A 24,766-nucleotide genomic window follows, 5' to 3' on the forward strand; every position below is an offset into this window, starting at 1 on the left:
TCATCACATGCAAAGCTTTATGACTTCCAAGCATCAACCAGAAGCAACAGTAACTGTGTACCACTCCATCTCGCTCTACATTTTTGTTAAGCACACTTGAGCTGATGGTGCCAATGTCAAGCCAATACACGACAGCATTTATGGCAATGCAGACAATATCAATATCTGGCATTTAAGTTCCTGATGCATGAACCTCTTGTGTCTTTCAGCACAGACCACTTGTTAGAAGCAGGACTCTTGGGATTCCAGATCATTGTGGATTGGAAGCTTGTCAGGTTCCAGGTGATGACCGTTGTGCAAGACTGTGTACCTATAAAAGGGGGGGGGGAGGAAATGACATTAGAAACCAATGAAAGAAATGCCCCGAGTGTCTCTCTGTGAAGTTCTAGGCTGCATTTTCTTCATGAAGATCCTCTATGCTTCACTTTCCAAGAATCTGAAAATCCAAATTTAAAATTAAATAGGTGGCTCCTCTTCTCAGGAGCCGCTATCATGCAGTCCTTGGAGTACGCTTTTAATGAGACTATGAGCTGAAATACCAAGAATATTTTTTAAAAAAATCACAGAGACACTGTCATCTAATTTCCTTCTTTACTAATGTTACCAAATATACATCTTGGGATTTCTTTGACAAAACCTTGTAGCACTAGGTTCCCTTGTGCTTTTTTTCCCCCCAGAACAAATTATCTAGAATTTCGTCTCCTTTTTCTGAGAATTGCAGCTTATCACAAATATACATAGGAGGACCTAATACATAATAATCAGTGATGTTGGAATATCTATCCAAGGGTTTTTTTCCCCCTACAGGCTATGGATGAAAATGGACAACTCTGTAATTCAGGAAAGCAAATTTAAGATGAAATATGTACTGATCATTTAGGTGTTTCTCACTGTAATCTCAGATGCCGCCTTTTCTTTCAGCACTTTCCACAGCATGTAAAAATATCAAGGTACACGGTATTGTTCACGGTATATCAAGAAGGTAACCCTTTGTGATCCAGAAATATTTGTGACAACTACTTATGAATACAATAGTTGACAAATCAAAAGGCCTTTGATTTGTAAGTGATCCTGATTTTTTTCTTCTTCTACTATTCAGAAAAGTTATGGGTGGGAAAGGGCATGGGGTGGTTAACATTAAAAATGAATTCTTCAGTTTGGAGGAGGATTATAAGGGCATTCTAGGACTTTGAGAAAGCAGAAGGAGAAGTTCAAAAATGGCAGATGAGGACCAGATGGACTTTTCAGTTTTATCTCTTAGATAGATCAGTCCATCTATTAGGAAGATTGTGAGAAAGAAGATCCTATGTGTTATGTATGGGGTCTAAGCAGCAGCTCTGCAAATACCACCAGGTGGTGCTGTACCGTAACCGGATTGGGTGGTTAGCTTTTGGCGGGAGATTTAGATGAACGGATTGGGCAAGAGCATACCTGGCAAGATATAAGGGGTAAAGGGGTAAAGGTAACCCCCTTTTTCCAGTACAGTGCTAATCACAATAAAGAGCTGTTTGCTGTACTCATCTGTCTGGAGTCTCCATGCGGTCCTGAACCCACTACACAATAGTGGCAACGAAGGTGGGATGCTGCTTCACTCAGAGCTGAAATCACTAGCTGAATCACTAGCTTAAGTCACTTGGGATGGTGGAAAGAGGTATCTTTCCCAAAAAATCCCTTACATTGAAGCAGTATCCACAGGACTGGACACAGCATGGCTAAGCTCGGTCAGATCCATGAATTCAATGTCAGCTGTCCGGAACGTTGGGAGTCACATTTGGGCCAGGTCGAAGGATACCTGCTGGTCAATCGGATCACCGAAGACTGCTTGAAAGCGGCGGCTCTGCTGTGCATCAGCGGGCCTGCTGTTTACGATGTAGCTGTCAGGTTGTGCTCACCGACAGCTATCGGAAACGTTTCCTACGGCAACCTCAAGGACAAACTAAACAGGCATTTCATGCCACGGAGGTCCAAAATGTCCTGGAGGTTCCAGTTTGTCCAGCGGATCCAGCTACCGGGCGAGTCAATGGCCGACTTCATCGTCGCCGTGCGACAGGCCGCCAGTGTCTGTAAGTTTCCCAACTTAGAAGACAGGCTGCGCGACCAGATCGTTTTCAGATCAGACCAGATCGTTTGCGACAGAAATTGCTTGCGAAGCCTACCATGAGCCTGAAAGGTTCTGGACAAGATATTGGCCTACGAGGTGGCCAGTGGCTCAGGCCAGACCACTCACCGACCCAGCAGCAGCTCTTGAGGATCAGTCCACCATGAGAACGCTGCGTATGGTGGAGCAGACGAAGATGAAGCAGCTGAAATTGACGTGGTATACCAGAGGCCGGATCATCGACCAATACAACAGCGCACAGACCAGGGGGGTCATCGGCGGTCAACGGCATTGCAAAGATACACCGGAGGGGCTGGCGCCAAAACTACCTTCGGAGGCAGAGCAACCATTCCCAAGTGTGCCGGCTGTGGAGGAAACCATGCGAAAGCGGCCTGCAGATTCTGCTCGGCAAAGTGCCAGGTCTGTGGAAAAACAGGCCACATCACAGTGGTCTGTTGGAGTCGTTCCCAGGACAAGGATGCGTCACCAAAAGGTACCAGAAAACCCCAAGTCACCACCTCGAATTCCTTCGTGAGTCTGAGAGCCGTATTCCACACTGGGGTCCATCGGCTGCTCACCCCAAAAATTAAATTAGAGGTTCACTTGCAAGGCGTGCTTTGCAAGATGGAGCTTGACTCCGGGTCCGCCATCTCTATAATTTCTTACGAGACGTTTAAACTAGTGTGTGGCCGGAGAAAGCAGTGGGCACAATTAAGGCCTACCAATCTAAAATTAACTGATTTTCAAAATGCACCCGTTAAAATTAAGGGGGAGGCTACCCTGTCGGTGGGGTTCAGGGAGTTCCGTGGGCACTTGGATGTCCTAGTAGTTGAGGGCCGGAGGATTAGCCTAGTGGGGCTGGACTGGTTTGAGGCTCTGGGCATAGGGATCTCATGGATCCATAGCACCCAGGCCAAGAGCCTCGAATCTGTCTGCAAAACGTTTGCAGACGTCTTTGATGGCAAGTTAGGAAGGTACACGCCCCCCCCATTAAATTCAAACTAAATCCCAACTTCATGCCTGTTAGAATTAAACCCCGGCGAGTCCCCTTCGGTCTCAAACACAAAATTGAGAACGAATTAGATAGGCTAGTGGAGCAAGGGGTGTTAGAGCCAGTAGAAGGGGGAGAGTGGGACACCCCTATAGTTACCCCGCTAAAGGCTAACGGGGAGGTGAGAATCTGTGCCGACTATAAGTGCTCGGTGAACCGGGCCCTTAATCCGCACGCTTACCAAGTCCTGACGGTCAGCCACATTCTTGCGTCTCTCGAGGGCGGTGCCATTTTTGCAAAGCTGGATCTCGTGCAGGCGTACCAGTAGCTCCCAGTTACCAGGGAGATGGCAGACGCTCAAACCATAGTAATGCAAAGAGGAGCTTTCAGAGTTAACTGTTTACAGTTCGGTGTCTCTGTAGCTCCAGGAATTTTCCAAGAGGTGAAAAAACACTGAAGGGCATTCCAGGAGTTTGCCCTTACTTTGATGATGTTCTCATTGCTGGAAGCTCTGAGGAGGTACTGGCTGAGAGACTACAGGCTGTGTTAAGCAGGTTCTGCTCTGCAGGCCTCAAACTCAAAAAAGACAAGTGTAGCATTGGGGTGGCATCCACAGAATTCCTGAGGTTCAGGATTGATGCCAACGGAATCCACCCTGCAGAGTCCAAGGTAAGGGCAATCAAATTGGCCCCCATCTCCAAAAACAAAGGGGAACTGCAAGCATTCCTGGGGCTCCTAAATTTCTACCTCTCTTTCCTTCCACACAAAGCATCCATAGCGGAGCCGCTGCACAGGCTCCTAGACAAGCAAGCTGCATGGAACTGGACCAAGGTCCATGACAGGAGTTTTAGAAACCTAAGGGAATTACTGCCTAGTGATTCCACTGTCACCCACTTCATAGAGTCAAAGCCCATTTGCATTGCATGCGATGCATCTCCCTATGGAGTGGGCGCAGTACTGAGCCACCTAGAAGAGAACGGGGAACAGGTGCCAATTGCATACTACTCCCATACATTGTCAGGGGCAGAAAGGAATTACGCCCAGATTGACAAGGAAGCCCTGGCCATAGTGGCAGGGGTCAAAAAATTCCATGACTACCTGTATGGCAGGGAATTCACGATATTCATGGATCATAAGCCTTTATTGGGGCTGTTCAAACAGACACCACAAATTCTGTCGCCTAGAATGCTCAGGTGGTCCATATTCCTATCTGCATACACTTACAAGCTGATTCACAAACCAGGTAAAGATTTGGGCCATGCAGACGGGTTAAGCAGGTTACCCCTAGCAAACTCAGGACCTGATCCAGGGACTGCAGCCAAAATACTAACCATCCAGGACCTACCTGAGTGCCCCCTACAGGCAAAAGACATAGCTGCTGAAACAACAGCAGACAGAATCCTTAGCAGAGTTCAGTCGTGGGTAGTCACAGGGTGGCAAGAAAAGAGTCCAGGCCCGGAATTCCAGGCTTACTTCAATAGAAGATATGAACTGTCTGCTCACAAGGGATGCCTCTTGTGGGGGAGTAGGGTCATTTTTCCTGACACACTGAGGAACAGAGTCATTAAGTCACTACACGAAGGACACCTGGGAATAGTCCAGATGAAGGTTTTAGCTAGGAATTACCTGTGGTGGCCAGGCCTAGACAAGGCCATAGAGGAACAGGTAAATAGCTGCTACAACTGCCAAAGGTCCAGACCAGAGATGCGCCATGCACCTGTCCACAAATGGGAAACAACACACACACACTGGTCCAGAGTCCACATTGATTACGCTGGTCCTTTCCAGGGACAGCTGTTCCTAGTGGTGGTAGACAGCCATTCCAAATGGCTAGAGGTGATACCAGTCAATAGCATGACCACGGCCAAAACTATCCAAGTGCTCAGGGGGCTCTTTGCCACGCATGGCCTCCCTGACGTATTGGTCTCAGACAACGGGCCTCAATTCACTTCTGCTGAATTCCAGGCATTCACCAGGGCCAACTTGATTAGGCATGTCACAGCCGCGCCTTTCCACCTGTCGACAAACAGATTAGCAGAACGCATGGTACAAACGACCAAGGACGCATTGAGGCGCATCATCAGTGGCAACTGGCATCAAAGGTTGGCACAATTCCTGTTAGCACAACACAACACACCTTGCACAGCCACGGGGAAGAGCCCTGTGGAACTTTGTTGGGGCAGGCGCCTCATCACCAAATTCGACAGGCTACACCCTGACAGAGTGGCTACAGAGACGGAGCAACCCAAGCCCTCTAGAGAACTTCACTCCAATGACCTGGTTTGGGCAAGGAACTATGGGCCGGGACATGCATGGATTCCGGGGCTGGTGGTTGACAGAACTGGGCCCTTGTCCTACATTGTAGGGGTGGAGGGGGACTGTCAGATCAGACGACACATAGACCAAATCAGGAAGCGGGTTCCTGAAAGGTCACAGATCGACCAACCCCAACAACCGACAACCACAGGACTGGAGGAGAGCCAGTCCGTACAACAACAGGCCCAGGACCATCACGACAGCATGTTTGCAAGGGCTGACCCTGGGGAGGGTCAACCAGGAACACTGAGCCAGGACACAACCACTGACTCGACTGTCCCGGATGAATGGCAAACTCCGAGACGGTCATCCAGGGCTCACAGGCCACCAGCCCATCTTGCAGACTATGTACAATCTTGAGGGGGGACAGGGCCTAGAGTCAAGTCATGGTTTGCCATTAACAATTGTAACTGCAGGAAAATATTATGTGTGATGTTTTGTATGAAATATGTTGTTTGTTCTTTTAAGGGGGAAGGGGTGTTATGTTTGGGGTCTAAGCAACAGCTCTGCAAATACCACCAGGTGGCGCTGTACCGTAACCGGATTGGTTGGTTAGCTTTTGGCGGGAGATTTAGATGAACGGATTGGGCAAGAGCATACCTGGCAAGGTATATATGTAAGGGGTACAGGTAACCCCCTTTGTCCAGTACAGTGCTAACCACAATAAAGAGCTGTTTGCTGTACTCATCTGTCTGGAGTCTCCATTCGGTCCTGAACCCACTACACAATACTATGCAAATTAGTTTTTGTTTTTTTCTGAGAGTTATGCATTCTTTAAAAAGTGACTTCATGGACATGTGGTTTGCCTTCTACTGGGAGCTCCAGGATTACTTGATGCTTTCCTATTTAAGTACTAAGTGCACCTGATTTTCCTTTTTCGAAATTAGTCCAGATCAGTTAGAAGCTGCCACCTGCTGAGCCTGTAGCTTCTTGTAATTCTTACTTCAAAGAATGTCTCTGAAGTCTCCATGGGCCTCCCCATTAAAATGTCTTTAATATATGGTGAAAAAACCCAACAACCAAGTTAGGAAAGTAGTAAACAAGAATAAGCCACTTGAAAGTAAAAAGCAAATGTGATAAAAATCTTTATTTTCCTTATTTAGTCACAGGGCACTTCCAGCAAGCAGCGTGTATTAAAAGGTCTTATGATGCAGTAATCTATAAAGCTAAGTATCAACTTTCTCCCCAGGAATTTCCTCTAAGAAGAAACATACAGTATTAGACTATAATGTTGCCTCAATGCCAGAATGCTACTAGCTTCAAGATGTTCACAGCCACCGTTCTGCAGCCAATGGTGTGTGTGTCTATTTTCCATTAGATGAAATTTTCTGACTCCACTCTCAGTTTAACCGTTTCTAGCAAATCAGAATGCAGGCATCAGTTGCAATGGGCTTCCAAGCTTCTGATATTATTTACTGAGGAATGATTTTCACTCTCTTTCCTACATTATATGAGGAATATGTCATGGGTGGTAGCCATTCTGAAAGGTTGCTTAAGTGCAGCTGTGGCACCACGATGTCATTTGTGCATCTGTTCAAATTTTTCTACCCTGCTATGCTTTTACGTTGCCATGGAAATGGCGTCATGGCATTTTGAGGCATATATACACATCACTTTACAATCACTCTTCGCCTGTTCCTATACAGTTGACTCTCAGAAGAGTTTGTTTTCACTGGACACAAAACAAATGATAGACCCAAGGTTTGTGGGGGAAAGAAAGCTGCTAGCACTTCTTGTGTTTTTGTGAAATAAATCATTGTGCTGTCCGATTTTTCTTTTTTCTTTCTCATTAGGCAGATTTTACTGCACTTTCTAAAAACTGTAACACAAAGGTGAGCAAAAAAAGATACATTTCTAGAAGCCTACTCATTAGCTCAGAGGTTTTTTTTTACAGAAACACATTTAATAACAAAGGCCCATAAAATAATGTACTCATGCCCCAGTCTGCCTACTGGAAATTAAGTTGGAGAAAAACATTTGGCTGTTCTCTACCTGCCTGAAGCCCCTTTGAAGTAAGTGAAGGCAGAGGCCAGAATTTCAGGCTTGCCCTTAGTTCATCTCCATCTCATTTTTTTTCCAGCCCCATGGCCTGTGGTGTGGTGTGGTGTTGAAATTCCTGATAGAGTTTGTAGCAGCTGTGATAATTCTATGAACTCCAAGTTGCAAAGTTCTCCTGGCCAATTTTTCCCTACTTTTATTTTCATCTAGGAAAAAGGATTGTAAGGTCTGGACCAGAACAATAACTCCCATGGCTGCTGGAAATTTCAGTGCTGTCCTATTATTTTTGAAGCCGAACTTCCTACCCATCCCAGCCTAGCTTTAGTCCCAATCCTAATACAGGTAGTCATTGACCTATGACCACAAACTGAGCCCAAAATTTCTGTTGTTAAGTGAACTTTGCCCCATTTTATGACTTTCCTTGTCACAGTTGTTAAGTGAATGCATGACCCTGCGGCACTGCAACGGTCATAAGTATGAGTCAGCTGTTAACCATCTAAATTTTGATCATGTGAGTATGGGGATGCTGCAATGGTTGTAAATGTGAAAAACCATCATAAATCATTTTTTTCAGTGCTGTTGTAACATCGAACCGTCACTAAATGGACTGTTGTAAGTCAAGGACTACCTGTACATCCCTCACTCCCAGATGGACCTAAAATACTGTAAGTTTTATCAGCCCTGATTTTAATTAAGGTTGCCATAGATCAGAGGTAGGCAACCTTGGCTCTTTTATGACTTGTGGACTTCAACTCCCAGAATTCCTGAGCCAGTGAGTCATAAAAGAGCCAAGGTTGCCTACCTCTGCCATAGATGATGGGGGTGGGGGTGGTCATATATTTCAAGAAGAGGTGTAGCACCATCCCTGTGCCACGTTTTCTGCAACAGGTTCATCATCTCTTGTAAAGCAGGAGCTCAGCTCTGGATTCCTCTCATACTTTATTATGAATCCTAATTTCTCTTGTAGAAAAGGGGGCACCATTAGGGTTCTAGACATGCCTGTCTTTTCACCGTATAACTCGGTGCAACAACTAAGATGGAAATGCTACACAGATTTCCTTCTCTAATTTTGGTTAATAAATGAAAGGCAGCATCTGATGGATGCAGTTATTCCAAGCTAACCAATAAAAATATTGCTAAACAACAGACAACTCAGTCCAACTCAGTACTCCTCAATCCAATCCGACTTCTCCCCCTTCCCCCCACAGTCTGGATGGCTTCCAATGCATCCCAGATGTTAAAAAAAACTATTAAACATACCAGTGACTTTCATCTAACTTTTAGGAATAAGATAAATGTCAATAAACATTTATTAACAGGTGATCTGTTCATTTTCCATCTGGGTTAGGGATAGAAATGGCTTTAGAATCATTGTGGCAGTCAACACTGAAAGTTAGAGAAAGTGAGAGCAAGATTAATTCTTAATTATATGTATGATGCATATTCATTCAACTAAAACAACATTAAGACTAAAAACAACCATACACATTGTGGTATTAAGTAACACTTCATTGTGGATCATTGTTCTGCAGAATATCTGTCTCTCGATGTCATTTTACTTCAATAAAAAAACAGAGTACATAATCCTCCATTTAATAGATAAGGGTTGTATTGGGAACCCTGACTTGGTTATAGATGTCTTGCTTTGAAATAAATCTTCCTCCATCTGCTCAGCTCTTTAATTACAACACAAATAAGATAATTCACAATAACATCATAAAGACATAAAGCACAAAGATTAAGATGACTCTGTTAGTTATTACAGACTGTGAAGCATCTGCTCTCTCATTTTTAGAGCACAGGTGGGAATCCTGTTTGTGTGTGTGTGTGTGTGTGTGTGTGTGTGTGTGTTCTGTGTGTATATCTTCTTAGGTCAAGAGGAATTACAACCAGTCAGTTCTTACGTGTGATCTGGTTAAGTGTAGTTAAATACAACACAATTGAAGCTACACTATAAACATATCTGGAAAAATATCTATGTTAAATCTCCTTATCAAAAACAACAACTAATTTTGTGGCACCTTAAGTATAATTATGGCTTACTAGAAAATGTAAACTTATATTAGTTATTGAACAATAGATGCATTTAGATTATCTATGAACTTTAATGCGGGGGCAGGAAATCTCCACCTTTTTTTTTTGCAGCCTCCAAATACTGCACTCTACTGTTCCATGTTGTGGCTCTTTACTATTCCTATTTTTAAAAAATAAGATGTATTTCAGTAATATTTTCAACCCATCTGAAATATAGATAAGCCTGCCATTATGGTCATAAGTCATGACAGTTGTCGTCATGTGACCAGACCCGATTTTATGACCTTTTTTGCAGTGGTTGTTAAGCAAACACCATGATCATTAAGCAAACCTGTTGTTCATTATAGGCCTTTTTGCTGAAAGTGAAGTAGATGGCAGTTTTTGGCAAAAACATAAATCACAGTCATGTGGTTGAGGGACGCAGCAAACAGCACAGCTTGGCCAGCTGAAGGAAGATGAGATATTTTCTCCCCTCTCCCATTGTTGCCATCTATATTTCACTCAAGAGAATTAGAAGAACTCTGCTAAACAAGAAGGATGCATGTGGAAAAAGAGGAATCAGTTAAATAGCAAGGATGTAACTTATTTGCCTTGCTTGGAGTCCTACCTATCATACATGTACATCTTCTGGCTGGAGATTTGACAAGGTAAACATGAAGTCAGTCATGACTTCAAAATAGTCCACATAATTCTCTTGGCCAAAATAAGGAAGCAATATGCTGTTGCATTTTTTGCAGGATTCCTTTTTAAAATATACCCCAGTTTTAGTCAACAGCCTTGGGGTTTCCTGCCTGACTTCCATCTATGTATCAACTAAGCCCATCTCTTTTATTTCCTAGTAATTTTATTTAGAACTATAAATAAAGGGAATGAAAGTCAATACAAGCTACAAGAAAGAAAAGGAAAAGAAAAGAAAAGAAAAGAAAAGAGAAAGAAAGAAAGAAAGAAAGAAAGAAAGAAAGAAAGAAAGAAAGAAAGAAAGAAAGAAAGAAAGAAAGAAAGAAAGAAAGAAAGAAGGAAAGAAAGGTGTAAAAGATAATAAGGGAAAAAAGGGGAAAGAGAAAGAAAAAGAACTTCACCTCAGCAGGTAAAATCAATTTTATTAGTTTATCATCATCTCTTAATAAAACATAATCTCTCTGCTCCTCATAATTCATCTTTTAGACAAGTAAAACAAAGTCCAAATGGTACGTCAATCAATCTTTGTCAGCAACAGTCCTGCAAGATCAACCAGATGTAACTATTTTCTTCTTTTAACCTTGGTCGAACAAGGCAATCATATAAATCTTCCCTGATATTTAAAATTATTCTTTTAACCCATTCAAAAAAATTGTCAGAAGTAGTTTGCTGCTCATCTGTGTCTGAAAGTAACAATCCTCCAGAATATTAACGTTCTTTTGTATTAATGAATAAAATGTATCCTTTTGTCATTTCTGAAAGAGTCCTTCCAAATTTTAGCAGAGCTCTTTTGTATATCCAGAAGAAAGAAAAAAATCCAAATCAATTTCCTGGTTTAATATCTATTCATACTCTTTTAGGGAATGAATCATCCATCAGATCCATTTGTATTACATTACAATCCCGCTTCCAATTAATTTCATAGGCATCCATTGCAGCTCTTCTTGTTTTACACTTCATTAGTACGGGTTCTGTCAATTTTATTAAGCATTTGACCCATTCTGCCCAAACACTTAGCTAAAAGCTATTCAAAAGTTTGCACTGAGGATTTATGACCCATTTTCTTTTTCCTTTGGCTCTAGAGGTTCAGCCTTTAAGGTCACCTTATTTTAAAAAGAAAAAAAAGCAATCTCCACTTTCCCATGAGAAAACAGCTTCCCAAATAATGCAAAACTATAATTACAAATCCCTCTGGCCCCTTAATCAATTGTTAACGTTCCAAAATCTATATACTGTACTAAGTACCCTTTTGCTGCATAGTCCTAAAATAATATATTTAAAACTTTTAAAATCAAATTTGTACCATCATTTTTAAGGAGGCGAAAACTCACCAGATGACTACAATAAAACCTTATCAGTCCAAAGGATCTTAACCTCTCAGGTATGCAAAAATAATTTAAAAATCCAAAAATGTGATTTATATATAAGACTTGGTAGATTCTGATGTCCATGAAGGCTCTTTGCAAGTGTGACCTTGATGTAATCCTAACTCTTAGCTACTCCATAAAAATAGCAGTTTTTGTAGTCTACTCATGAAGACCAGCTATACGGAGTCATAAGAATGACTTAATCTTTCTCACATTTATTCAGGCTGGCTTGGATCCAGCATCCAGCAACAATTTGCTTCTCAAAATCTGTCTTTCTAGGCAACAAAAGCCAGCAAGGCATCAGCTTACCATGGCACTTAGAAAAAAGTGAGCCAACTCTAGAGATCACCTAAGGCCAGTTAGGTGCTCTACCTATTATAATGTCAGTCATATAAAAATCAAATTTCTATAAGAAATACTGTACCATTGAAGGATTTACTTCCTTGAACAGCTGGAAGGCCACAGGCAAAAGCACAGGAGTGTTAGTGGTTTCACAGGAAGAAAGTAGCCAATTGTTCAGCTTCATTCATTCATCCATACATTCATCATTCTTTTAAAGGTTGGATAAATAAGCCTCTGGGAGGCAAATTACTCCCATTTCTAATCTAAAAATCCGTTAGGTACTCAACCACGCACCCCAAGATGCCTGAATTTCAACAACATAATTTGGGGCAATATGGATGAATGTGTGTGGGTCTGAATGTAGAAATAGAAACAGTGCATCTCCTAGTCATTTCCTACTCCCATTTCTATTCTTTTGTAAAGAAAAAAAAATCTCCCATCCAAAATTTGAAGAGTTAGGAGCTGAATTCTATGCGTCACCCATATGTTACTGACATATGTTACTTGACATCAGAATTAAGGCCACTGATTAAGTAAAGAATTTCCAAGCAAAGATATCCAACTAACTATATGATCCTCTGAAAGCATCTACTCCCACTTAAAAAAGTGTTTTTGACATTTTAATAATTACCTATATTTTGATTTTTTTAAAACCACAAATGAGTTTCAGTTTGATTTTAAAAATACATTCATGTGTTTAAGGAAGTCCAATGACTAGGATGAGAAGATTTAACATTGTCTGACAGTGAGTCAAGATAATGAAAATATTTGCAGTACTTATCTATAGAAAATTGTCTGAGTCAAAACTACCATTTCTTAATGGGTTCCACATTATTCTTCTCCATTCCCTGTGTGGATAAGAAATGTTTCATATCTTTAAAGCTTACTGTACTTACATTTAGACATGAATTTTATTCCCCACAATCTGATAAATATTCATTTTATATTTTCAGAATTATTCATACTAATAGTTAGAGAATCATTCATGTCTGAAACAGAGCATGCACTGATCTTGTAAAATTAAACTTCACCCATAAGTGTTTGCTTTGCCATGACAACACTGAAGAAAGTCAAAGTCTAAGTTTATATTTTCATTCTACACACACACACACACACACACATTTTTCCAAGCTCTTTTGGACCAGAGAATGCTGAAACTACATTTCTCTACTATTCCTAGTAGAGTAGATCTTTGAGTATATAGCCCTGATGTAGATAGCAAAGAAGTCTAAGAACAATATCCAAAAGTTATGTTAGTCACAATTTAATCCCAAAGAAACACGTGACTATATAAATTTGGTAAATACTGTAAATAAAATGAACCTTATTTTTTCAATACTTCTGAAATATTGAAGATGTAAACTCATATTTTCAATCTCTGCCATGAAGTTGAACCATTTTCTTCTAATCTATGCTGGAAGTGCTCCTAGCCAATATACAGTATGGAAATATGAGTCCAGTTATAAAGCAATGCCAACAATTGGCTATGCAATTGATACCATGATGGAGATAACATGAAGATCCTTGACAGGCTGGGAATATTTTCAGCTTAAAAATAGTGGTGTTATGAAAATATAAGTTTGGAAGGATGGTGGCAGTTAATCATTGTACATAAGTATTCAATGAAGCAGAGCACAAGTCTGAGAAAATGTTTTTTGGTTCTCAAACAAGAGGTTTCTATGGAAATCTATTTTCTAACCTTAAAATCAGTTCCACAATTTCCTGGTTATGCTAACAATGTTTATATCAAGAAACAAATGCTGTTATTTTCCTTCTCTCTAGAGTTTCAACTGAGTCACAAGCTTTGCCTCATAAATTACAATGGTACCATTGGTACTCATTGTTAATTGGTTCCAAGAGGTGTGATGAGTACCAAAAATGATAATTACTGTACCAAACAAATTTTTCCTATAAGAAAAAAATATAATGAGTCACACGGCAACTGACACCAACAGTCCTGGCTTTCGCATTGAGTACCAAACAAATGACAACTATCAGGACAAATTTTTCACATCAAAACTCATCGAGTACCAAATGTGATGAGTTTCAAAGCAGTTGAGTACCAGGGTTGTTGTTGTTAGTTGCGAAGTCGTGTCCGACCCATCGCGACCCTATGGACAATGTTCCTCCAGGCCTTCCTGTCCTCTACCAGAGTACCAGGGTACCACTGTATAATAGAGATCAATCTCTATTACTTTGGGTTAGTCTAAAATAATGAAATATTCCTATGGTGTCTAGATTATTATTATTATTTGCCAGTGCCTAAACTGCCATATAATCTGAGGTTATATATTACAGGCAGTCCTTATTTAGCAACCACAACTGCAACTAAGAATTTGACCATTAAGTGAAGTGTTCGCTACGTGTAACCATGACTGTGCTTATGATCTTACTTCAGCTTTCTTTTATAGACCTGTGAAAGTCATAAATTCAGGGAGTTTTTGCAAAGTTACTTTTCCATCACCGAAGTAATTGCAAACAGTCACTAAAAAAGTCAGTTGCTAAATGAGGACTACCCATATAATAAAAACATTCTATCAGAAGAGACCTCTTATCTACAGTATCCATACTTGTTCATCTATTTTGTTTATGAGAAGTGAGTTTTTAAAGTCAGCCCAATTCTTTGAACCTTGTCCCTCATAAACATGGTTCAAACATAATACAGCTTAATTGCCACATCCTGTTTTGATGATTACAAATACTTGGTGAGTTTGCACACTGTTCTATCTACTTGAATTCCAGTTTTTTCCCCCCTGTTCATATTTGAAGAGAAATCTAGACCTGTAAATATGTCTTTTATCTCAGGCCACTTTCTGAAATCAGATGGACTGCAATTGCAGTTAGCTGAGCAGGCAAACTTTACTATTAAGCAGAACGAGGTAAGAGTGTCAAATGGAAAATATGGTAAGATAGTAGCTAAGCAGTGAAGCAAGAGTTTTATGTCCCTTAGCCTGCTTTGCAGGGAAAAAACAACAACACATTGGCTTACTGCACAAGAGAGAACATTCTCCCTGTGCTAATGTGGAAGAAATTATATATTACCTATCTAATTGGTATTTGTACAAAGAATAGCAAAATCTTGGACTCAGGTAGCAAAGTGTCTTAGCACCTATGTTAATTTAAAAAAAAATGGTAGAAAGGATCAAAAATGAGATTTTAGAAGCAATGGACAAGTCACAAACACTCTTAATGGCCAAATCCTGCCTGTGACATCTGAAGTACACAGCTGTATTTTTAGCAGCTTTCCTCTTACAGAACTTTTCCACGTTCATTATTTCAGCCAAAAAATGACTTTGTGAGAAGGGAAAGACATAGCTTTGCATATGACATAAAATACTAGGCTACTGATAAGCAGAAATGTATGTGCAGTGAAGCATGATGGTTTACTTATTTATTTATTTATTTATTTTATTTTAATTCCATTTATATCCCGCCCTTCTCCGAAGACTCAGGGCGGCTTACAAGCTTAGCAGTAGCCTTCATTCTATGTATATGCCTGCTTATTAGGGCTTTCACACACACATGGAAAACCCTCAAATTGTGTCTGTCGTATGGGAGCAGAGAGACGTATTGTGAAGCACAGAATCAAGAATCAAAAGCATCTGATGCTCTTTTATATTTCATATACAATATTTCATATGGCAGCTTGACAGATTATTAACAAAATTAAATCCAACTCTTTCTTAATACTAAAATCAGCCAACATTCACAAAATTAAATGTAACATAAGTAACAAATCCTATAGGCAATCAAACGCAAATTTCAAATCCGTTAGTGGTAGGAAGAGAATGCTATCAGAGCAGTGATGTTGTGAAAGAAAGCTATTTTCATAGTGCACTATAGATCTCAGTTTCTGCATCATCTAATGCAGTCATTTAAATCCTGCTTTTCAGGAGGTCAGAGATTACCTAACAGTTTATCTTGCATTATTAAATCTGAGAAACAGAAATAGCTGTAGAATTACGGCTGTTACTCTAATGTGTTGAGTTATTCCTGGATTTAACAATACAAGACAAGGATTTTTTTTCCATATTTTAGAAATGAGACAATCCTAACAGAGTTCTAAATTGTTGCAACAATGGCTTAGGCATCAAAATTCACTTGTTTTCCCCCCCCCAAAACTCAAAGATGGGTTTCAAATCTGCTGCATAATACAATTGTTATCCTGAATACATAGCACAGCTTTTTAAAAGGGTTTTAATTTCTTTTTTTAGAATTTTTCTTACAGAGCCCACAGCTTCCTGCAGAGTATGAATCATAACTGAAAAAATTCTCCTTGGAAAACAGCAACACGACTTGTGTAGCGGGTTCTTTGGCGCAGGAATGAAGTCGAGGTAAATGAGTACAGGAAAACTCATGGTTTATTTCGTGCAGAATCAGAACTGGGCAAAGGCTGCAACTAGCTGCAATATATAGTCTAGCCCCTAGGCGGCAGCCAATAGGTTTGAAGCAACCATTGCCACCTAGGGATAGCCAATAGCAGCACTGGAGACTTGTAGTCTGGGTTGCTGGAGAGCCGTTAGCTGCTCCAGCAACCCACGTGGTATTACTAATGAGCCCAGTACATAACAATGACCAAGCTCTGATAACTGTATTTCTAATAGCTATTATTTGAAGCTTATACATTTTTTCATCTTAAGTAAGCAAGCAGAGGTCTCCAATTGTTTTGCACAAAACCCTTGAAAAATACAGCCATTTTAATCAATAATTGCCCAAACAATATGCACAATTCTCTGAGTCTCCATGCTTCAATGGTGCATATGTTTTAGAGTGTCAACCTATCAAATGACTTAAAATACACACACATACACACATGCATGATAAAGTGCTAAATAAAAAGGGCAGGCAATACATTAATCAGCCACCATAACAAATTTGCTTGTGTGCTACGCTTGGGTTTTCAAAATGAGAAGAGAATAATCTTGTGGGGGGGGTTTTGGTTTTTGATTTTTGAGCAGCAGATACAGATAGTCCTAGACTTTTAATAGTTCATTTAGTGACCAAAGTTAAAATGGCACTGAAACATCACAGTTACGACTTTTGAAGTATCCCCATAATCATGTGTTCAAAATTTAGAAGCTTGGCAACTGGTTCATACTTATGACCGTTGCTGTGTCCCAGGGTCCTATGATCACCTTTTGTGATCTTCTGACAAGCAAAGCCAATGGGGAAGCTAGATTCATTTAACAACTATGTTACTAACTTAAAAACGTACAGGGATTCACTTAACAACTATGTCAAGAAAGGTCGTAAAATAGGGCAAAATTCACTTAACAACTGCTATCGCTTAGGGCTCAGTTGTGGTGGTAAGTCAAGGACTACCTGTAGTTGTTTATGCTTACCATAAGACCAATCCATAGATCAGTTGCAAAGATCAAAACTATTGCATGTTAGATGTCCATCCTTTTGTAACCCAACTTTCAGTCCATACATTACAATGCCTCTCAGCTATTTATTTGTCTCAATTTTATGGGGAAGGGATTTCCCAGTTATCTGATACTTTTCATATGAGGTACCCATCAAGTATTTTTCACCTTTAAGTGAATTCACTTCCAATATTTCCAAATTAGGAGAGGAGAATTCTGAGGTTAACATGGGATAAATTGGATCAGTGGATGGTTGTCTTGAATGCTGAGAAAGTTTTTTTTATATCAACGTTTTGGGACATGGATGAAGTTACATTTGGTTTTTCTTTTGGTTATCACAAACTGAATTATTTTTCTACATGCCTATTAGGACGGTTTACTGACTGCAGTAAAGATAAACATTTGAGATAGTTTTTGTTTGCAGTTCTGATCACTGAGTGTAATAGAAAATATTCATTCAGTGTGCTGCAGCTTCCAAAAAAGCCAACACAGTGCTAGGCTGCATTAACAGAGGGATAGAATCAACATCACGTGAAGTATTAATACCATTTTACAATGCCTTGGTAAGGCCACACTTGGAATACTGCATCCAGTTTTTGTCACCATGATGTAAAAAAGATGCTGAGACTCTAGAAAGAGTACAACAAAGATGATTAGAGGACTGGAGGCTAAAACATATAAGGAACGGTTGCTGGAATTGGGAGTTTAATGAAGAGAAGGGTGAGGAGTGACATGATAGTAGTGTTCCAATATCTCAGGGGCTGCCACAAAGAAGAGGGAGTCAAGCTATTTTCCAAAGCACCTGAATGCAGGACAAGAAGCAACGGATGGAAACTAGTCGAGGAGAGAAGCAACCTAGAACTAAGGAGAAACTTCCTGATAGTTAGAACAATTAACCAGTGGAACAACCTGCCTCCAGAAGCGGTAAATGCTCCAACACTGGAAGTTTTTAAGAAGAGACTGGACAGACATTTGTCTGAAATGGTATAGGGTTTCCTGCCTGAGCAGGGGGTTGGACTAGATGACCTCCAAGATCCCTTCCAACTTTATCATCATCATCATCATCACCATCATTGTTAATTAATTTGTTCATTCATTCATTTGTTGATGCAGCTCATCTCAGGGCTAGTTCACATTTCTTAGAATGGTTATAATACAGTTTGTGTACTTTTGTAAATAGAGACGAATAGAACTTTCTCAATGGATGCTAATGACCCAGCTGTTGCCGTTTTCCTACATATATACTTGGCTAAAAACCGTGTGTGTGTGTGTGTGTGTGTGTGTGTGTGTGTGTGTGTAGAGCTAAACTAAATTAAGGTAATTATCTAAGCTGTTCACTAGAGAATAAAAAGATTGCCTTTTCAAGTGAACTATTCCACAAAAACAGATGGCCAGGAATTCTTCTCTTTATTGCATTTATGTTTTCTTAAGTTTTGTTGTGTCTTATATTTATTTTTTACTAATATAAGAGTGCCTTTAAGTCATAGATTTCAAACACTTCAGACTAACAAAAATCCCCTCTTACTGAACGCATTATAAATTTAGCTTTTCTTAAAAAAAATTGCCCCGTTTCCATAGTTGCATTCCAAATCAACATATTCCACAAGTGCCTCACTTGAAAGGAGATACAATGCTAATTCTCTGTCCCTTACTATCAGCACAGTATGACGTATGCATCTGGCACCATTTCCTATAGAATAACGATTAGACATTTATGTCAACAACTCTTTGTGCTCTAAGCATGAGGCTACTGAACGTGGATAGCTATAGAAGTTGGGACATCTGCAAGGGGGACTCAAGCGGCGTCAAAGGGATGGATGTGAACAGGTGAGCAGAGCCCTGTCTTTTTTTGTAAATGCATGTGATGCATATTCAGAAAGGGCGTGGCTTCACTTTCTCAATTCTGCTTTCCATTTTGATGCTACTAAGCCTTTATCCCAGTTTTTAAGATTAGTTCCCCAACTATTTCTCTGGAATTCATGGATTTTATTTAATCAGTAGGAAGAGATTGTAGCTATAGTCCTGCATGTCTTTGCACTTTGTCTGGGATACTAATTGCAGTCCTTTTTGAGGTAGGAGGTCTTTTTGAGAGTTACTCATGTACCCACCACCCTAAAGGTTGGATATATGCAACACGCTGCATTTGGAAGAAGATCTAGAATAAGGGTACTGGACCGCAGCCCCTTTGGAACTGGGCCACACAAGCGGTGGGCAAGCATGTAAGCTCACACAGGTCCACTTGCCTGAGCGACATGTGTCTGCCATTTGTGCAAAAGGAGCTGCTCATGTAAGTGCACGCACCCGCTACTTGCACGGAACCATGGAACCGCTGATGCTGCTGGGCTGCAAAGATGGAAAGGCTGCGGACAGTTGATCTAGATAGAACTTTTGGCTTGTTTGGGTTGCTATGAGTGAAGAGGAATTGTCCAAAGAAAACCTACATATTCATTGTTTCCTACAGGACCATCTTTTTTATATATACATTCTTCCTGACTTGAGCAAGAAGCTCAGAAGGGAATGGTATGGCTATTTTTTTTACCCTTGCAGGTAGTCAGTAAGCAAATATAACAACAATTCTGTTTATAAATCCATTGGAAAGTGTTACAATAATGAAATTAATAGGAAACAGACAGGACTTTTTGGATATGCCAAAATGTTATTATTCTATTGTCCTAGCTAATAAATAATTTGTTCCTGACATTCTTTTGTTGTTTCATGACAGTGCGCTTTCATTTAAATGCTTTGCTAAAATCAATCTGAACTGAACTTTTCAAACTATACACACAAGACTTATTGGAATATGTGAGCAGTCAGCAAATATATATGACCTTTAAATTAATATTTTGGTTTCTGCTGATCAGACAGAAATCCATCTTCCTCCCTCCCTCCCTCCCTTCTTTCCTTCACTTTGGACTTAGGACACAAAACAAAAATACATATACACAAAACCCAAATATTAAGTATGTTTAATACATGTACCTCTGAGGGAAAATAGAAATCTATATTATAAGGGCTGCAACACCAAGAAAATCTCAGGAAGTGGTAGACTTTCCTTCATTGAAAGGGATGGGGTGGGAGTTTAAACACAGGTTGGGTAGTTATTTGTTGGAGATACTATAGTTGTGGATTCCTGTCCTGGTCAGAAGCTTGGAGTAGATAATCTTAAAAGTCCTTTCCAAATCTTATATTCTATTTTTTTTTTAAAAAGTATTCTTAAATCAATTTACCAAATTCTGTTCCATTAAGTAAAGTTTTTAATTTAACATGCATTCTTTTAAATAATAGTAATGTTTATGAAATATTACTATTATTTAACAAACAATTGAACAAACTTCCCATCTGCACTGTTCCATATAATTACATCCTAATGCATTTGAAGAAAGAAAATCTGTCACTATTCAATACAATCAGTCTGCTTGATTCTAGGCCTTATTAGCTTATAATAAAGCTTTAGACAAACTAAAAAAGAATTTGTAGTCTATCAATCATTCTGTGGTTGAAAAAAACTCTATACCTGTAGTAAAAGTAAGAACATTTGCCAACAGCTTGACTTGTCCAAGGTAAGTTTCGTTGCACATAGAGCGCAGATTCTAGAATGGATGATTTGAATGAGCAAGATCTGACTCTTCCAAGCTGCTATTCCTGCAGAGGCTATGCCTCTAAAAGCTCTCTGGTGGAATCTGTGGCTGAAAAGGCATATCTTGCCCTGAGCATTTTTCCTCACACTATAACTGCTAAATGAGACAACACTTATTAGCAGAAAAACAGGACAGCAAGGTCCTTAGCAGAGCACCTCAAATTGGATCGATTGGGTTGTACTGCTATCAAAGGCAGGATTTAGGATATAGAGCAAAGATTGTCACTAAAACAAGAGCTACAGTATCTTTATGGAACATCACTCTTTGCCGCTTGAAAGTATTGGCCTCTTTCTTTATCCTGGAAATTAAACTATGGGCCAAGAGATTAAAAAGAAGAAAAGAAAACAGGTCATTTTGTTTTGCTATAGAAAGGAATAAATAAGGAAATGTATTTGGGATTTTTAGTTTTCATCCATATGCAGTTCTTTATGCATATGAGGGGATTTACTACCAATTTTAAGTACCATCTCATCTGAAATTCCATTATGCTGCTGACAAGCATTGGTTACAAATATAAAGAACTATAGAGGACTGTATTTTTCCATGAAACACACACACACACACACACACACACAAATCTACAATTGAGGGTTTGCTTCTCTAGATGATCTTTAAATTAAAAAATCCTAGAATAGTACTACTTAGTTATCAACCTGTTTTCTTACTGCTAAGTACTAAAAGCCTTCAATTTTGTGTGCAGGCTGTCCATGCTAGAACTTTAAATACATTCACTCATCTGAGTTTCCTATAATACAGTATCTTCAAATGAACCACTTCAAATTCCCAGTGAACCACTTCAAATTCCAGGTTTGACAGAATGGGCTTCACTGTTTTCTCATATTAAACTATTTCTTTAAATGCAAATGCCTGTTCTGTTTCTAGCAAACATGCCAAAGAAAATTCTAATTTATGTTGAGATCACCACTAAAAGAATTTTGGTTGCCCTGCTATGTCTCTCATGGGAGCTATTAGCATCTTAATTTGATTTGTGCCATGATTAAATTCCAGCTTCCAAAATGTACAAGAGCAATTGAAACTTTATTATCACCAAGGCTGTTCTGCTGCCAAATGGTTTTGAGTTACATACTTGTCCTTATTTCTATAGATATCCCTAGAGTGTCTTTTTTCTGAGTCAGAATGCTTAACTTTATGAGACAATTTAGCAATTATATATAATCATAAAATCTCACTTGTATCACTGGACTGAGTTGCCATAATAGTAAGAAAGATTTGAAAGAACCTGACTGCATGCTTCTCACTTGAGGCCCTTAAAGGATCTTCCAAATCCTTGTTTAAAATAATGTACATAGTCTTGTCTGAGATGTATATACTCAAAAGATCTGGTCCTTCTTAGCTCCTGTAATTGAAAACAGGCAAAGAAGTCACTGAGCCTCAAACTCTTTTTTTGTGGTCCTTGAAACAACCTTCATCCACAGTTGCTGAAAAGAGTTGACAAGGATTCCTGCTATGCTGTGCACAGAAACATTCAGAATCACTACTGGTTGTCCTAAAATAGGATTAACATTATTTCATAAAATAAAAAGGGAAAGGAGGGAAAAATATCCAAACTCCTCTTTGAATCATATCGGGAAACTAAAGGATTCCAAATTACAGCCCGGCAGACCTTTGACAGTTGACAGCTGTCAAATGGCTGCCAGAAGCATCTACGCATGCGCGCCGCCCCGCCGGCCGCCATTCCCGATGACAGCTGTCAAAAGAGCTGCCGGGACCAAACACGCACGCGCCGGATTTGACAGTTCCCGGAACTGTCAAATCCGCAGTCCACAATCTGGTCCTCGAACTGAGCTAAGCGCTCAGCTGAGAGGAATTCCCCGGCAGCCGTCGAGCTGTCAAAAATGCCGCTCGTCGATTGGCTGTTCTCCGAGCGGCGGGAAAAATACTGTTACCTGATTGGTTATGATGTTTGACAGTTCTCTATATAAGCCTGGATTGTTTGACAATCAGCTGCCAGGAGCTGAACCGAATAAACTTCTGAAACCTTGCCGATGGTCTCGCTTGTGTCTTTGTAAAGACAATTCACTCTTAAATCAAAGACCTCTCACATCTTGGTCTTTCCCATTTGGTATCATCCTATACACTAGTATACCAACTTGGCAGTCCCAATACAGTAATAAAAATAAAGGCTGGCTATCAAACAAATGAAACTAACTATGATGTCTTAGGTTTGAATTTCTTAATTATTTTCAAAATGTCAGAACACTAAACCATATTCCTTTTTAAGGAGGAATACGTATAACACTCTGTTTTTAAAAAAGAGGAATGGAATAGTGAAATAAATAAACAAAGGCTTTGACTTATGACCAGGATAGGGACCAAAATTTCTGTTGCTAAGCAGGGCAGTTGTTAAATGAGTTATGCCTGATTTTATGACTTTTCTGCCACAGTTCTTAAGAGAATCACTGCAGTTAAATGAATCACACAATTGTTAAGCAAATCCAATTTCCCCCACTGACTTTGCTTGTCAGAAGCTGGCTGGGAAAATTGCAAATAGTGATCACACTGCAAGGGTCATAAATTCATGTCAGTTGCCAAACACCCAAATTTTGATCATAAGACCATGGGGATGCTGTGCCAGTTGTAAGTATTGCACAGACTGATCATAAGTGACATTTTTCAATAGTTCAAATGGTCACTAAACAAATGGTTGGTTCGGTGGTTGGTTGTATGTTGAGCAATAGTTTTTAAATCCTCTTACTTAATTTGTGATTTAGGAGCTTGGATATTGCATCGTATTTCATCAATGTCTGAAAGAAGAAGGTGTAATATTTTCCCTGTTTCAAAACTTGATTTTGATTGTGTTGACTGCCGAAAAAAGAAACTCTTACAAAGTTTGTTCAGCCAGTGTGATCTTCAATGACTTTTCACTAACAGTTCCTTCTCTGTGAACTTTCTTCCAAAATCTTCTACTAGTTTTTTCCCCTCTCAAATCATTTCAATGTCATATGAGAGGAAATAAATGCCCATGGATATGGTATTTATTTATTGGATAAATAGTATGAATGAATCCTTATGGAATACTTTCACGTTATTTGAGAAGTGCTGCCTTTGTCTAGGACATAATTTAAGAAACTCTGCCTTAGGTTGGGTAATTTTAATGTTAATTAAAACATTACTATGCAGCTAATACTAACTTTAATGCCTGCAAGAAATCATGAAGTGGCACTTTACAAGGTTCAAAGGAGAGCAGAAAAGTCATTACTTAAACTGTGAATTAAAATGGAGATGATATTCTATGATAGTATATTGGCTTATACATTTCTTCCTTCCTGGCTAATCCATCTATTTTATGCCTCTGATTTTAGGTTGTCAGCTCCTTAGGGGAATACATTGTTGTGGATATGTATACACATGTATGTGCATGAAAAAAGTGGGAATTCTGAAATTGCAACATTTTGAATAATAGCCTAAATACTCTGACTTTTGAACTGACATTATATCTGCTCTTCCAAATAGTTTCTCTTCTAGGACAGAATAAGATTATATGCTTCTCTTTTTCTCAGACTCAGTCACAAAAGAGGTTGTAAGATCTTTTCTATCACCATCATAATCCATTCAGAGTTGCAAGAAATGGTCTAGGTCAGGGCTTTTCAATCTTTTCAGCCATTGTACCAGTTTTAGGATATGGCAACATCCGAGTATCACTAGTTGCCTAGCAAGGTGTCAAAAACTTGATGACAAAAAGAAAGAAAGAAAGAAAGAAAGAAAGAAAGAAAGAAAGAAAGAAAGAAAGAAAGAAAGAAAGAAGTAAGTGATGAAGTACAGGTAGTCCTCAACTTACAACAGTTCACTTAGTGACTGTTCGAAGTTACAATGGCACTGGAAAAGTGCCCCCCAAGCCACAGCCGAGCAAGACACCTGCCTGCCCGCCCGGCGGCACTCTTCCTCCTGTCCAAGGTATTATTGTGAGCATTTCTGTT

General features: G+C 39.7%; 1 protein-coding gene across 1 annotated transcript in view; it reads right to left on the bottom strand.

The window, feature by feature from the left end:
* Positions 1 to 222: 222 nt before the first annotated feature.
* Positions 223 to 24,766, bottom strand: part of HTR4 (5-hydroxytryptamine receptor 4) — a gene marked incomplete at both ends in the record, with an annotated part of 140,687 nt that continues 116,143 nt past the window's right edge. The window contains one exon of the mRNA XM_081319024.1: positions 223 to 310. Within this exon, the coding sequence (XP_081175150.1) occupies positions 223 to 310 (88 nt within the window). The remainder of the gene's footprint in view (positions 311 to 24,766) is intronic.

This window comes from Vipera berus (assembly GCF_964194415.1).
Source record: "Vipera berus genome assembly, chromosome: 2".
Classification (NCBI taxonomy): Eukaryota; Metazoa; Chordata; class Lepidosauria; order Squamata; family Viperidae; genus Vipera; species Vipera berus.